At 36.3% G+C, this 12835-nt stretch overlaps 1 protein-coding gene across 3 annotated transcripts in view; it reads left to right on the top strand.

The window, feature by feature from the left end:
* The window catches only part of PPME1 (protein phosphatase methylesterase 1), an 88796-nt gene that overhangs the window by 3871 nt on the left and 72090 nt on the right, over positions 1-12835 (top strand). Inside the window, exon 2 of one of the 3 annotated variants that reach the window (XM_045484066.1) lies at positions 11460-11511. The exons of 1 other annotated variant lie outside the window; for it this stretch is intronic. In XM_045484066.1, coding sequence (XP_045340022.1) covers positions 11507-11511 — 5 coding nt within the window. In that variant the 5' untranslated portion in view covers positions 11460-11506. Of the gene's footprint in view, positions 1-11456; positions 11512-12835 lie in introns of those variants that run through there. One more of the 3 variants, XM_045484067.1, reaches the window with a different exon arrangement.

Raw genomic sequence — 12835 nt, 5'->3', positions numbered from 1 at the left:
CTTTTTTACAACAGAAATGTATGATAGTTCTGGAGGCTGGGAAGTCCAAGATCAAGGTGCCGGCAGATTCTGTATCCAGTGGGGACTGTTTATTGGTTTATAGATGGCATTTTTCTTGCTGTGTCTTCACATGGCAGAAGGGGGAAGGAAGCTCTGTGGCATCTCTTTTATGAGGGCACTAATCCCATTCATGAAGGCTGTACTCTCATGACCTCATCACCTCTCAAGGCCCCATATCCAAATACCATCACAATGGATGTTAGGATTTAACATGAATTTGGGTTTGGAGAGGGGAGCGGGACACAAATGTTTAGTCTGCCGCATCTGGTGTGCTTGAGAGGAGTATGTTTTGAAAATCACTGCTTGGGGCGCCTGGGTGGCTCAGTCGGTTAAGCGTCCGACTTCGGCCCGGGTCACGATCTCGCAGTCCGTGAGTTCGAGCCCCGCGTCGGGCTCTGGGCTGATGGCTCAGAGCCTGGAGCCTGCTTCTGATTCTGTTTCCCTCTCTCTCTGTCCCTCCCCCATTCATGCTCTGTCTCTCTCTGTCTCAAAAATAAATAAACGTTAAAAAAAAAAAATTAAAAAGAAAATCACTGCTTTAGTACATTCTGTTACCATTAGAGAGACTATAGATTATTAAAACCATTTTTCCACGTGGTTTTGGTTTACCAATACTATATTTCTGTAATTATCTCTTAACAGTTCTACAGTACTTTTAACTGGAAGGTATATATTAGTGCCTATTTGTATTATTTTATGAGGTAAATTAGGGCAAGGGGTAATATTTTCTCTTAATGAGAAAATTCGAATGTTCTTTGACTTGCCTAAAAAAACAGAATCATCAAATGGCAGAAACAAGATTCAAACCTAGACTTTCGGTTTTTAGTCCATTGTTGTTCTTGTTTTACTTTTAGTTCTTGTTATACCTTGGTGTAGAAATTGTTGTTTTTAAAGTGATAAGGAGATCTGAATTTGAAGCTCAGCTTAAGTATTTACTTTGGTCAAGTCATTTAACCTCTTCTAGTCTTTTTTTGTTTTTTTTTTCTTTTAATCTCTGCTTACTTTAGAGTGCTATGAGAATGAGATAATACATGAAAAGCACTTATGCTTCCTGACATAAGCTCTTACAGAATGATAACTAGTAAATTATTTTATATTGAAAACCATGAGAAAGACTTCTTCTTTATGAAAACTGTGAGAAAGGCTTCTTTATGAAGTAGAAGCTCTTTTTTGAATTTTTTGTAATATCACTTTTTCCCCTTAAGCTTTCTATTAATCTGTATCTGATTAGATAGTCCTTCGTTCAACTTCTTAAATTTATAATGAACATCAGGCCTCCTGGGAAAGCTTTAAGGAGCCATTCGAACAAATGGGGAAATAAAGGACAAAGCTTGCTCAAGCTCACATATTGAGTTGCAAATTCTAGTATTTCTGTTTTTGTTAATTAATTTTTTTAAAAAAATTAAAATTCATATGCCATACAATTCACCCTTTTACAAGTTTACCTACCATTCATTAGTTTTTAGTATATTCAGGGCTGTACAGTGATTGTCACTAATTCCAGAACATTTTCAGTATCCCATAAAGAAACTACTTACCTGCTACCAGTTACTTCCGCCTCCCCCAACCCCTGGGAACCACTGTTGATTTTCTGTCTTCATGGATTTGCCTATTTTGGCATATAAATGAAATCATACAGTAAGGGGCCTTTAAAAAAAAATTTATTTTGAGAGAGAGAGCATGCACACGAGTGGGGGAAGGGTAAAGAGAGAGGGAGAGAGAGAATCCCAAGCAGGTGCTAAGCTTTCAACACAGAGCCCCATGCAGGGCTGGATCTCACAAACTGTGAGATCATTACCTGAGGTGAAATCACGGGTCAGATGCTGAAATGACTGAGCCGCCCAGGCACCCCAGTAAGTTCCTTTTGAGACTGGCTTTTTTTACTTTGTATAATGTTTTCAAGATTCATCCATGTTGTAGCATGTATCAATACACCATTTCTTTTTATTGTTGAATGATATTCTATTGTGTAGATACAGCAAATTTTACCTGTCAGTTGCTGAACACTTTGAGTTTCCTTTTTTTTGTTTTGCTATTATGAATAATGCTGCTATGAACATCCACATACAAATCTTTGTATGGAAATGTGTTTGGATTTCCCTTTGGTAAACACCTAAGAATGGAATTGCTGTGTTACATGGTAAGTTATGTTTAACTTTTTAAGAAACTGCCAAACTGTTTTCCAAAGTGGCTCTTTGAAGCTTTCTATGTATTCAGGATATTTCTAAGTGTTAAAAATATTTTCCAAGTTGCTTTTTTACTTTGCTTATAATGTATTTTGCTATATAAAAAGGTTTTTTTTTTTTAATTTTAATGTACTCAAATCTATCTAGCATGTGCTGCTTCTAGATTTTGAATCACAGAAAGACGTTTCCTTCACCCAGGTTATAAAGGAATTCATTTTTTTTTTCTAAAAAATGGTTCCATTTTTTATATCCATTTTAAGTTAATCTTGATGTGCAAAGTGAGGAACAGATAGATCCAGTTTTATCTTTATCCACAGGTTTTCCAGTTGTAACACCATTTATTAAAACGTTCTTTTTCTATTATATGAATTTCACCTCAATAAAAATTAGTCATTTTCCCCATGGATTAAAATGATGTCTTTGTCAAATACCAAATTTTCACATAGATCTGGATCTGTTTATTTTCTTTTTTATCCCATCGTCTTCCTATTTTTTTTAACGTTTTTTTAAAGTTTTATTAATTTTGAGAGAAACAGAAAGTGTGCCATCAAGGGAGGGGCAGGGGGGAGGGGAAGAGAGAGAGAGAGAGAGAGAGAGAGAGAGATTGATTGACTCCCAAGCAGGGATTCGAACCCACGAACCCTGAGATCATGACCTGAGCCAAACAAAGTCAAGAGTCCGGACACTTAAACAACTGAGCCACCCAGGCATCCTGGCCTGCTTTTTTATTTATGTGCCACTACTACCTGTTTAACTACAGAGTTATTATTAGTATGTTTTAGTAGATGGTAGAGGTAGCTTCTCCCTCATTCTTTTTTAAGATTGTCCTGGCTCCTTTTACTTGCTTATTCTTACAGACAAACTTTTTTTTTAAAGTATGGTTGACACACAATGTTATATTAGTTTCAGGTGTACCACATAGTGATTCCTCAAGTCTATACTTTACCCTGTGCTCACCATGAGTATTGCTACCATCCATCACCATACAATGCTATTATAATACCATTGACTATAACTTCCTATGCTATACCTTTTATTCCCTGTGACTTATTCATTCCATATCTGGAAGCCTGTATCTCCCACTCCACTCACCCATTTTGCCCATCCCCTCATTTGCCGCCCTTCTGGCAACCATCAGTTCTTTGTATTTGTGGGTCTGTTTCTGCTTCTTGTTTGTTTATTCATTTGTTTTGTTTTTTAGATTCCACATATTAGTGAAATTATGTGGTATTTGTCTTTCTCTGTCTTACTTCTTTCACTTAGCATAATACCCTGTAGGTCCATCCGTGTTGTTGCAAATGGCAAGATCTCATTCTTTTTTATGGCTGAATAATATACAAATAAGTTTTCTAATCAACTAAACTAGTGCCAGAAAAAAAAACCCGTATAGTATTTTTATTAAGATTACATTAAATATGTAAATTAACGCAAAGTAAACATTTTTATGATGTTGAGTCTGAGGAAATATGATGTCTTTCAGTGTGTATGAATCCCTTTTGAAGGAAAAATATTTCAGATCCCAAGTATTGGCCTAAGTTCATATAATGTAGTATCACTTAATTATGTACAAAATAAACTAGGGATAAATTCCTTATGTGTAAGTAAATTCCATTTTATTATAGAATTATAAAACTCAGTAGGTTTGTTTTTAAAATACAGTCCTACAAAACTTCCCAAATTCAAGTTAGCAATATTACATTAATGTGAAATAATCTTATTAGCTGTTAACAGTTTATTGTGCTTTAAACCAAAAGGATATTTATTATTAATAGGAAGTTCTAGCATTGATTCAGTCATTCAATGATATCAGTAAGGACCCTGTGCATCCTTAATTTTGCCATCTTAGTAATGTTGGATTTTCCTTCTCTTGTCACCTTTTGGTTGCAAGATGGTTGCTGCAACTCTACTTTCATCTTACCTTTATTCCATCTTTCCAAATAAAAGGAAGGAACTGGAGCAAAGGCCTTTTCCTAGCTAAGCATGTCTTTTGTTTTGTTTTGTTTTCTGGAAAGGGAAATTCCCCAGCCAATTTTTCCCTTAAGTCTCATGGTCCAGAACTGGTTTACATGTCCATTTTAAGACCAATCACTGGCAGTTGGGAATGGGATTACTTTGACTGGTTTAGACCAATTCTGATTCATTCCCCTGGTCTGGAGGAAGGATAACAAAATCTCCCCACTAGTTACTAAACAATTTGGAATTCTGCTAGGGAATAGAGAGTGGTGGGAAGTGCAGCAGGAATGTCTGGAGTAGACAGTAAACAGCATGTAACCCAAGGCCTAATGTTAACAAGTGGGGGAGATTAATCTTTTGACTGTAAATTCTCTACTGTTTTCACTCAACAGAGGTATAGGAAGTAATTGATCTCTTCTTTTGTCTCCCTTTCCACCTTGTGCCAGGTTTGAGCCTCTTGACCTGAGCACTTCTGAGTAAATGTCCTTTATTCCATTGCTGCTGGGCTTATTGCTGACAAATCTGTTTCTTCTCAGTGTCCCCAAAATTGGATAATTGGATTTTGTTGTTGTTTTTTAAACTTAATGAGCCTTCCTTGTTATGTTACTCGATGTCAGATTTGAGAAAACATCTCTGGTTGGTTAGGAAAAACTTACTCCTTTATGTCATAAAATTGTTTCTTTTAGAGAAGAAAGTTTTAATTAATAGTGCTATTTAAAGGGCGGTCCAATTATATGCCACGCTTAGATGTTCCTCAACAGTTTTGACAACCACTCCCAAGCACATAACTACCAATATATTTTGATGATTGAATAAGAGGTTATGTTGAAAATTCTAGTCGTCCAAACCACAGGAGAAGGCTGAAGTTGTTTACTCTGACTCCTTTTCTATGATGTGTCTGTGTGTGTTCTGTGCTATGGACTTTTCTCGGTGTAAGTGGAACTCCTGTCTCTGTCACTAATAAGTCATGTGGCCCTGGTCACTTTATCTTTCCTCTTTCTAGAATTCACTATCATGGTGTAGTAGCAAGACCACTTTGACACCAGACATACTTGAGTTTAAAATCCAAACTCCAGTGCTACTGAAAGTGGCTCTGGGCAAGTTATTTTACATTTGAGACTATATTTCCTTGTCTTTAAGATGGGGACACTTGGGGCACTTGAGTCCCTCAGTCAGTTGAGTGTCCAACTTCAGCTTGAGTCATGATCTCACAGTTCGTGAGTTCAAGCCCCACATCGGGCTCGCTGCTTGTCAGCCTGCCAGCACAGAGACCACTTTGGATCCTCTGTCCCCCTCTTTCTGCCCTTCCCTCACTTGCGCTCTCCTCAAAATAAATATGTATTAAAAAAAATAAAGTGGGGAAACTTTTGGGGTGCCTTGGTGGCTCAGTTGGTTAAACGTCTGACTCTTGATCGCAGCTTAGGTCTTGATCTCAGGGTCGTGAGTTCAAGCCTTGCATTGGGCTCCACACTGGGCTTGAAGCCTACTTTTAAAAAAAAATGGGGAAGCTTTTCTTTTGGAACTCAAAATTCTGTTTGACACATAATAAACAGCTAATTTTTCCCTTCCATAAAGAAAGATGATCTCTAATAGCCTAATCCAGTGTGTAGTTTTGAGAATCTTTAAGTCTGCTGCTTTAATAACATGCCCTTATCACTAGTAATGAACACTCCAAACTACCATGACCCAGACAGCCATCTGGTTGCCATCTTTCCATTCCCTTCAAAGTGTTCCTAATGAAGACATTTTTTTTTTAAAAGCAGTGATGCCTTGATTTAAATAGCTGACTGCAATTAAACTTCAGTTTTTTACTTCCACATACTCCTAGACTAGAGAATTTGTGACAACAGTGACTAGGACTGCTACTGTGCAGCTCATGACTCATTCATAACTCCCTTAACAAATTTAAGCAGCCTAGTTGATGTTGAAGTTATTATGCCTATTTGGATTTGAGACATTCACCTCAAAACATACTTTTCTTATTCCTTGTTCTCTAAATATGTAGGGAATTTTTTTCCTTCTTTCCTCCTATTCTCCCCTCCTTTCTTTCCTTAGCAATTAATCATATAATTTTGTTGATGGTGGTCATATCTCCTAGTAGACATCTTCATGTAGTAGGCAAGCTGCATCTCTTCTATGACCTCGTAGCCTTCTGTAGTTTAAAACTTATCCTTCTGACTTGTGATTATTGGTTGACTGTCTATAAGACCATGAGCTTCTTAAGGGTAGGGGTTGTGTCTTAATTTCCCTGATTCCTAAGTATGCTGGCTATTTAAGTGCTGACCTTTCCTAGATGTATTTGGCCTCATTTTATGAGAACAATCTTATTTCCTCACCAGTTCCATTAAGGTGACATAACTAAACCTACATTCCCTTTCTTCTGAAATTTGTTTCACTTCATGAAATAATAGAATGTATACTTTATTTCAGCACCGGCGCTTAAGTGTGTTGTGAGTGCTTCCAAATACCTGGTCTTAATTTGAGATTTAAAATACTCATATGGTAGAAGCTCATGCCTGCAGTTAGTCTCTTTTATGTAAAGATTCATGCCTGGTTTTGGTTTTATTTTATCAAAATTTAACAGTTTATCTCTTCTTTTGTGATTCTCTAAACCTGAAAGCAATTCTATTACTGTAAGAGAATAAATGTCAATTAACAATTATTTTTGGAAGACCTGCATTTTATAGGATTGGTTTTTTCTGCCCTTGCTCAATTTATCCCTTATTGTCTAAGAGTGAAGACTATTTTCCAAGGAGGTGGTACCTGTACATTAGTGACTCTACCATAAAGTGTAGGGAGCAAGCAGTCTGCGATTAAAAGCTATCCATAGTCATGTTCCAGGCAATGTCAGTTCCCTAAATGTTTCTTGCACTTACTAATTGCCAAGTTTATTTTATTAACAATGCCTCCGATTTCATGTTTTCAAGTCCTGTAAAACCCACGAACCTCTTTCAGACTGTTCTAGCTCATTCACTTGTTCCGTGTCTCCTCTGAGTTCTAAAACACTTTGTCATTTCCACTCAATTATTGTGCATTACTACTCAGTATTGCATTTTTAAAAATTGTTATGCCAATTTATCTATCATAATTTGTATGATAATTTAAGTTGGCAAATACCATAATTAAGATAATAAGTTATCTTTCATGGTAGTTTTTTTAAGTTACCTCAATAAAATAGAAAGTTTTGGAGTGCAAGGGCCTTTGTGTTTATTTCTTTGCATCTTTTACAATAGCACAGTTAAATAAATGTTTTTTTTTTTAAGTTTATTTATTTTGAGAGAGAGAATGAGTGGGTGAGGAGCAGAGAGAGAGTCCTAAGCAGGCTCCACGCTCTCAGTGCAGAGCCTAGGACGCGATCCCACAGACCATTCAGATTGTGACCTGAGCCAAAATCAAGAATCAGATGCTCAACTGACTGAGCCATGCAGGTGTCCCTTAAATAAATGTTTTTATAAGATTTGGTTTAATGGACGTGTGGCACATAGCATTCATTTAAAATGAGATCTGAAAGTTTCCTGACCATTCAGCCTGCAGTGATCTTTCCATTTTCTGCCCTTTCATAGCACCTATCATTTATACTAGAGTTTGGCAAACTTTTCTGTAAAGGGCCAAATAATAACCATTTTATGTTTTGCAAACGATACACTTTCTGTAGCAGCTACTCACCTCTGCTGTTGTAGGACGAAAGCAACCATGGAAGATACATATTGAATGTGATGGTGTTCCGATAATACTTTTTTTGTGAACACCGAAATTTGAATTTCGTGTAATTTTCTCCTGTCATTAAATATTACTTTTTTTTTTCTCCCAGCTTTTAAAAATGTAAAGGCCATTCTCAGCTCATGAGCTATTCAAAAGCAGGCAGTGACTGGATTTGCCTGTAGGCCACAGTTTGCCATCCCATATCAATACTATTTATTTTGTACTTCTCCTGTCTTGTAGTAGAAAGAATAGAGGTTTTAAATCAACAAACTGGGATTCCCTTCCTGGCCTTACTACGTACTCCTTAACCAGTGTAAGCTCCACTTTATTTTCTTAAAATATGGGTAAAACTAAATATAACATTGTATGTTAATTATACTTCAATAAAATTTTATTTTAATGTGGCTAATATTAGCATCAGTTGTTTTTAAGGAGAAAGAGATGATATATACATGGAGTCATTTAAATTATAAAGCTAGATAATGGAAACCTATTTACTGTAATTCATACTTTTTTTTATTTCTTTTCATATTTAAAATGATAGTGTCTTCACAATTGCTCTTGGTAAGGTAACAGCTTTATTTTGGTTCTCCTGAGTTGTATGGACAAACACCAAAACCAGCACCAAAACTTGTAAAATAGGTGTTGGTAGCTTGGAAGAAAATTCTGGAGGTAAAAGTAGAGCACTCTTTTAACTACTGAGAACTGAATGGTTGTGAGGAGTAGGTTTTCAATCAGATGAGTTAAGCATTATTTCTAAAGTTCGAGTCAGAAAGCAACATAGCTCTCTACATAAAGGTTAAGTCAGCTTATGAGCTGGTGTTTAGTTTTAGGGGTCCCTGGGTAGCTCAGTTGGTTGAGTATCCAACCCTTGGTTTCAGCTCAGATCACAATCTCATGGTTTGTGGGTTCGAGCCCCATGTCAAGCTCTGTGCTATCAGTGTGGAGGCTGCTTGGAATTCTTTCTCTCTTCTCTTTCTCTCAAAATAAATAAATAAACTTAGGGAAAAAAAAAAGAATAAGACTCTCAGTGTGAAGAAGTTGGTTAGAAATACTATTAAGTATTTTATTTTGCTCTCATTTTCCTTTATTTATACCCATAAGTGATGTATGTTGAATCAATGTAAGTATAAAAGAGCTCTTCCAAGAAATTTAAAATGACTTCTAAGTGTCATACTTAGACACTTGAAATGTGTCATACTTTAATTGGTAGCTTTTTTCTTAGTGGTACATAAAATTGTTGTTCATCTTTCAGTTGATAGTGCTGTGTATATACAGTATTTTATCTGTTCTACTAACAACCATGTTGTGATTTACTTGTTTAATCTTTCCTAATTTAATTATAAACTCCTTTTGTGTTTTATTTACTTGCCCCAAAATGGTTAGCACCCAGGAGCTCAATAAACATTTAATGAATGAATAATGTTCTAATATAGTGGACACATGACATTGTTTTCAATAGTTTAAAATTGTCCAACCTAAATTTAGTAGGGAATTAAATGGGAAGGAAAAACCATAGATTTGTGGAGTATAGAAATGAGATTTTATTTTATCTTTTTGAAGTTTCTTTTTGAAAGAGAAAGAAAGCACAAGTGGGGGAGGGACAGAGAAGGAGAGGGGGATACAGAATCTGAAGCAGGCTATAGGCTCTGAGCTGTTAGTGCAGAGCCTGACACATGGCTCGAACCCATGAACTGTGAGATCATGGCCTGAGCCAAAGTTGGATGCTTAACTGACTGAGTCACCCAGGTGCCCCTAGAAATGAGATTTTAAAACTGTAATTATTGGCAATATGCAAAAATGAACTTGTGCCCTACTTATATCCTTCTATGGTTTCATATTTGTATTTGTCTTTTTATTCTGTTAAGAAAGTATAGTTCAGGTTATTATGAGGATTAAATTTAGATAATGCTTGTAAAGTGCCTAGCACAAACACATGAGCAGTTTCATTTAATCCTTCTCATCCCTTTAAACAGCTTTTCCTTAAGCATAAGAACCATGGTTCAAGCTATATTAAAATCAGTTTTCTGTGTTAATCACTTGAACTACATCGTTATTAGTAGAATTTCATCACAAATAGCATTTTATCATATTATGGCTAAGTAGGCTTAGGGATATAACTACCTAGAGAATCTACCAATATTTCATAATAATGTTAATTAGGGAAAATGTGGTTCAGTTTTCCCAACAACCTACTTTGCAAACCTTTGGAATATAAACCCATTTTTAAGTTGCAGAATCTCTATACTAACATATTTCTCACTGAATATGGGGAAATTATAATCTTTTATTTGGTAATTAGAGGAATTACCTTCCTAATCCAGGTCATAATTTAATAAGGATAGTACTTTAGATTTGTATAGCATTTAAGAAAATCTGTATACCAGAAATCATCTTTATGAATCCTTCCCTGACCCGATTTCGTTCCCATAAGTGTCCAAAACAGGATTGGAAGTCTCTTCTGTGAATTTTCATGGTACACTAGGCTTATTTCTGCCATACCTGTAGTATACAATGACTGTTTACTTACCTATTTCCTCTCTGGCGTCAGCTTTTTGAGGGTGAGAACCAAGTTTTTATTCATCAATGGGAACCTCTAGCATGCTGATTTCCCCAAATGCCCAGGAAGTGTATCAGGGCCTGCCATAAACATACTCAAATGTCTCTTTGATTGAATTGGAATTAAATTAGTTGCTTATATAAGCAAGTTGTAACTGGAAAGAGGCTCTAGAATCGTTGCCCTAAATATACTTGAAATGAAATATCCTGTGAAATATGTCTTATATTCTACATCATCATTGCATTCAGTTGAGTCTGAGAAGGGAGTTATATGGCAGTTGGTTCTCAATTATATACTTTTCCTTTTTTTTAGAGAAAGAGTGCACATGAGCAGGGAAGAGGGGCAGAGAGAGAGAGAGAGAGAGACAGAGAATGTCAAGCTGGCTCCATGCTCAGCACAGAGCCTGACACCGGGCTCAATCCCCCAACTCTGGGATCATGACCTGAGCTGAAATCAAGAGTCAGACACTCAACTGACTGAGCCACCCAACTGCCCTGGAACTATACACTTTATTAGAGTCTTCTGTATGGATTTTATTGGCTTTTAAACTCTGACTCCAAGCCTGCTTGCTTTCTTCCTGTTGTGATATTGTCAAAGCAGAATAGTAGCTTGTATAAGTTCTGATCCTTGAGTATAGCTACAAATATTGATTGTAAGACTAAACAGTTATAATTAGCTCTTGTAAAACATCAAAATGCTTTGTATTCTGTCTGCTTTCTTGTTTTCATTACTGATATCTCAGTGGTGTTTGAGGCTAGATCATTGTAGTAAAGTTGCCATATCTTTTTTTCTCGTTACTTGTAAGATTTTGGAAAAATAAGTTATTAATTAGGTTGGGTAAGTGGTGGAAATAAAATTTCTAACTTTTTCTAAACCTAAGTGAAGCAGAATTCTTTATTATCAGAGGTATAAGATTACAGTTCTTTCAGTGCTGCAACAGTCTGTCTTTATCCATCCATTTAAAATAAACTATATTTTTGTGTGATCTGACTCAGCAGGTTGGAAGTTCCCATGGAGTAAATATCTTATCTGAAAGTGGTTTTAAATGAGGTAAGCTTTCATTCATTTGCTTGAAACCACATCAACTATTGGGCCATAAGTATCCTGTCCTATCTAATGCAGGACATTGTGGTAAATGCTGTACTATTTTCATTTTTGGATTCTGTGATGCCCATTTAACAATTAACATTCTCCAATGGCCAACAAAGAAAACTAATAGGAATAGGATGTAGGATTTTCAATCACATGGAAAATCAGTATTTAGTAACTTAGAGCCCTTTAAAATGCTGTTCTGTGTATTCTGTGAATGGCATCAGAGAAACTTGAGAGTTGTCTTTGATTCTTCCTTCTCACTGCACCTTCCTGCTCCCTCTCATTGCCACCTACATTTGTAAACCTTGACTTTCTCTTTCGTCTCCCTGGTATACAGCCTTGCTACTAGGGTCCTCTGGCAGTCATTACCCCTACAACAGGAACCAATCCTCTTTCACCTTTTCCTGAGGATTTCTGCTTACTCATGGCTAGCTTGGGTGATTTCAAGAATGGAGAACTTAATATTATTTTGAGGGTAGTATTGAAAACTGATAAGGAAATAACCATGAGAATAAGATTCTAGCCCACTACTTTCTGTGTCTTAGATGGGTTATTTAATCTCCCTTGGTTTTAGTTTTCTCATTTGTGAAATAGGAATAGCTACTCCAGAGAGTTGTAGAAATTCATTTGTTTGCCTCTATTCTCTTACCAAACCCCATTAAATTATGATGTAGTAATTTGGAAAAAGGAGTAATACCAAAGAACAAATAGAAGATAGGCTACCAAGATTTAGGAAGATAGCAAGTTGAATATTAACTAACAGAGAAGAGCAAACTGAAAACTACCTGTAGAAGAATGAAAGTGCAAGCTAATCCATATCATAAACCCATAAAGGCTCAGGAATTGTAGGAATTGTACCTCTGAAAGTGGGCTAAAACAGGAGGGTTGATTGAAAATCTGTACAAAGCACCATTAAACGCCAAAATCTTCTTTTTTCCCTCAGTGTGATGGTTAACTTCTATAGAAATTGAACCAGGGTGTCTCTGGACTCAGAGATGCTAAGCATATGGCCACAAAAGTAAAGCAACAGGATGAAAATAGGGGTTAAGTGAAGGTAGTGAAGGTATACATTCTGTCATCTAGACATGCTCTCATGGCTTGCTCCCTCACCTTTAGGTCTTTGTTAAAGGTGCCTTCCCTAAGTACCTGATTTAAAACTACAGTTTTCCCAACCTGGCATTCATTTTCCTCGCTTCCTGATTTGATTTTTCTCCATGACACTTACTGTTACCTGACAAATTTTTACTTATGTTGCCTTCACAGGAATGTGAACACCACAAGA

Source organism: Leopardus geoffroyi, chromosome D1 (assembly GCF_018350155.1).
Source record: "Leopardus geoffroyi isolate Oge1 chromosome D1, O.geoffroyi_Oge1_pat1.0, whole genome shotgun sequence".
NCBI classification, from domain to species: Eukaryota; Metazoa; Chordata; class Mammalia; order Carnivora; family Felidae; genus Leopardus; species Leopardus geoffroyi.
The sequence above is the reverse complement of the archived record's forward strand: the minus strand, read 5'-3'. Positions and strand labels throughout refer to the sequence as shown.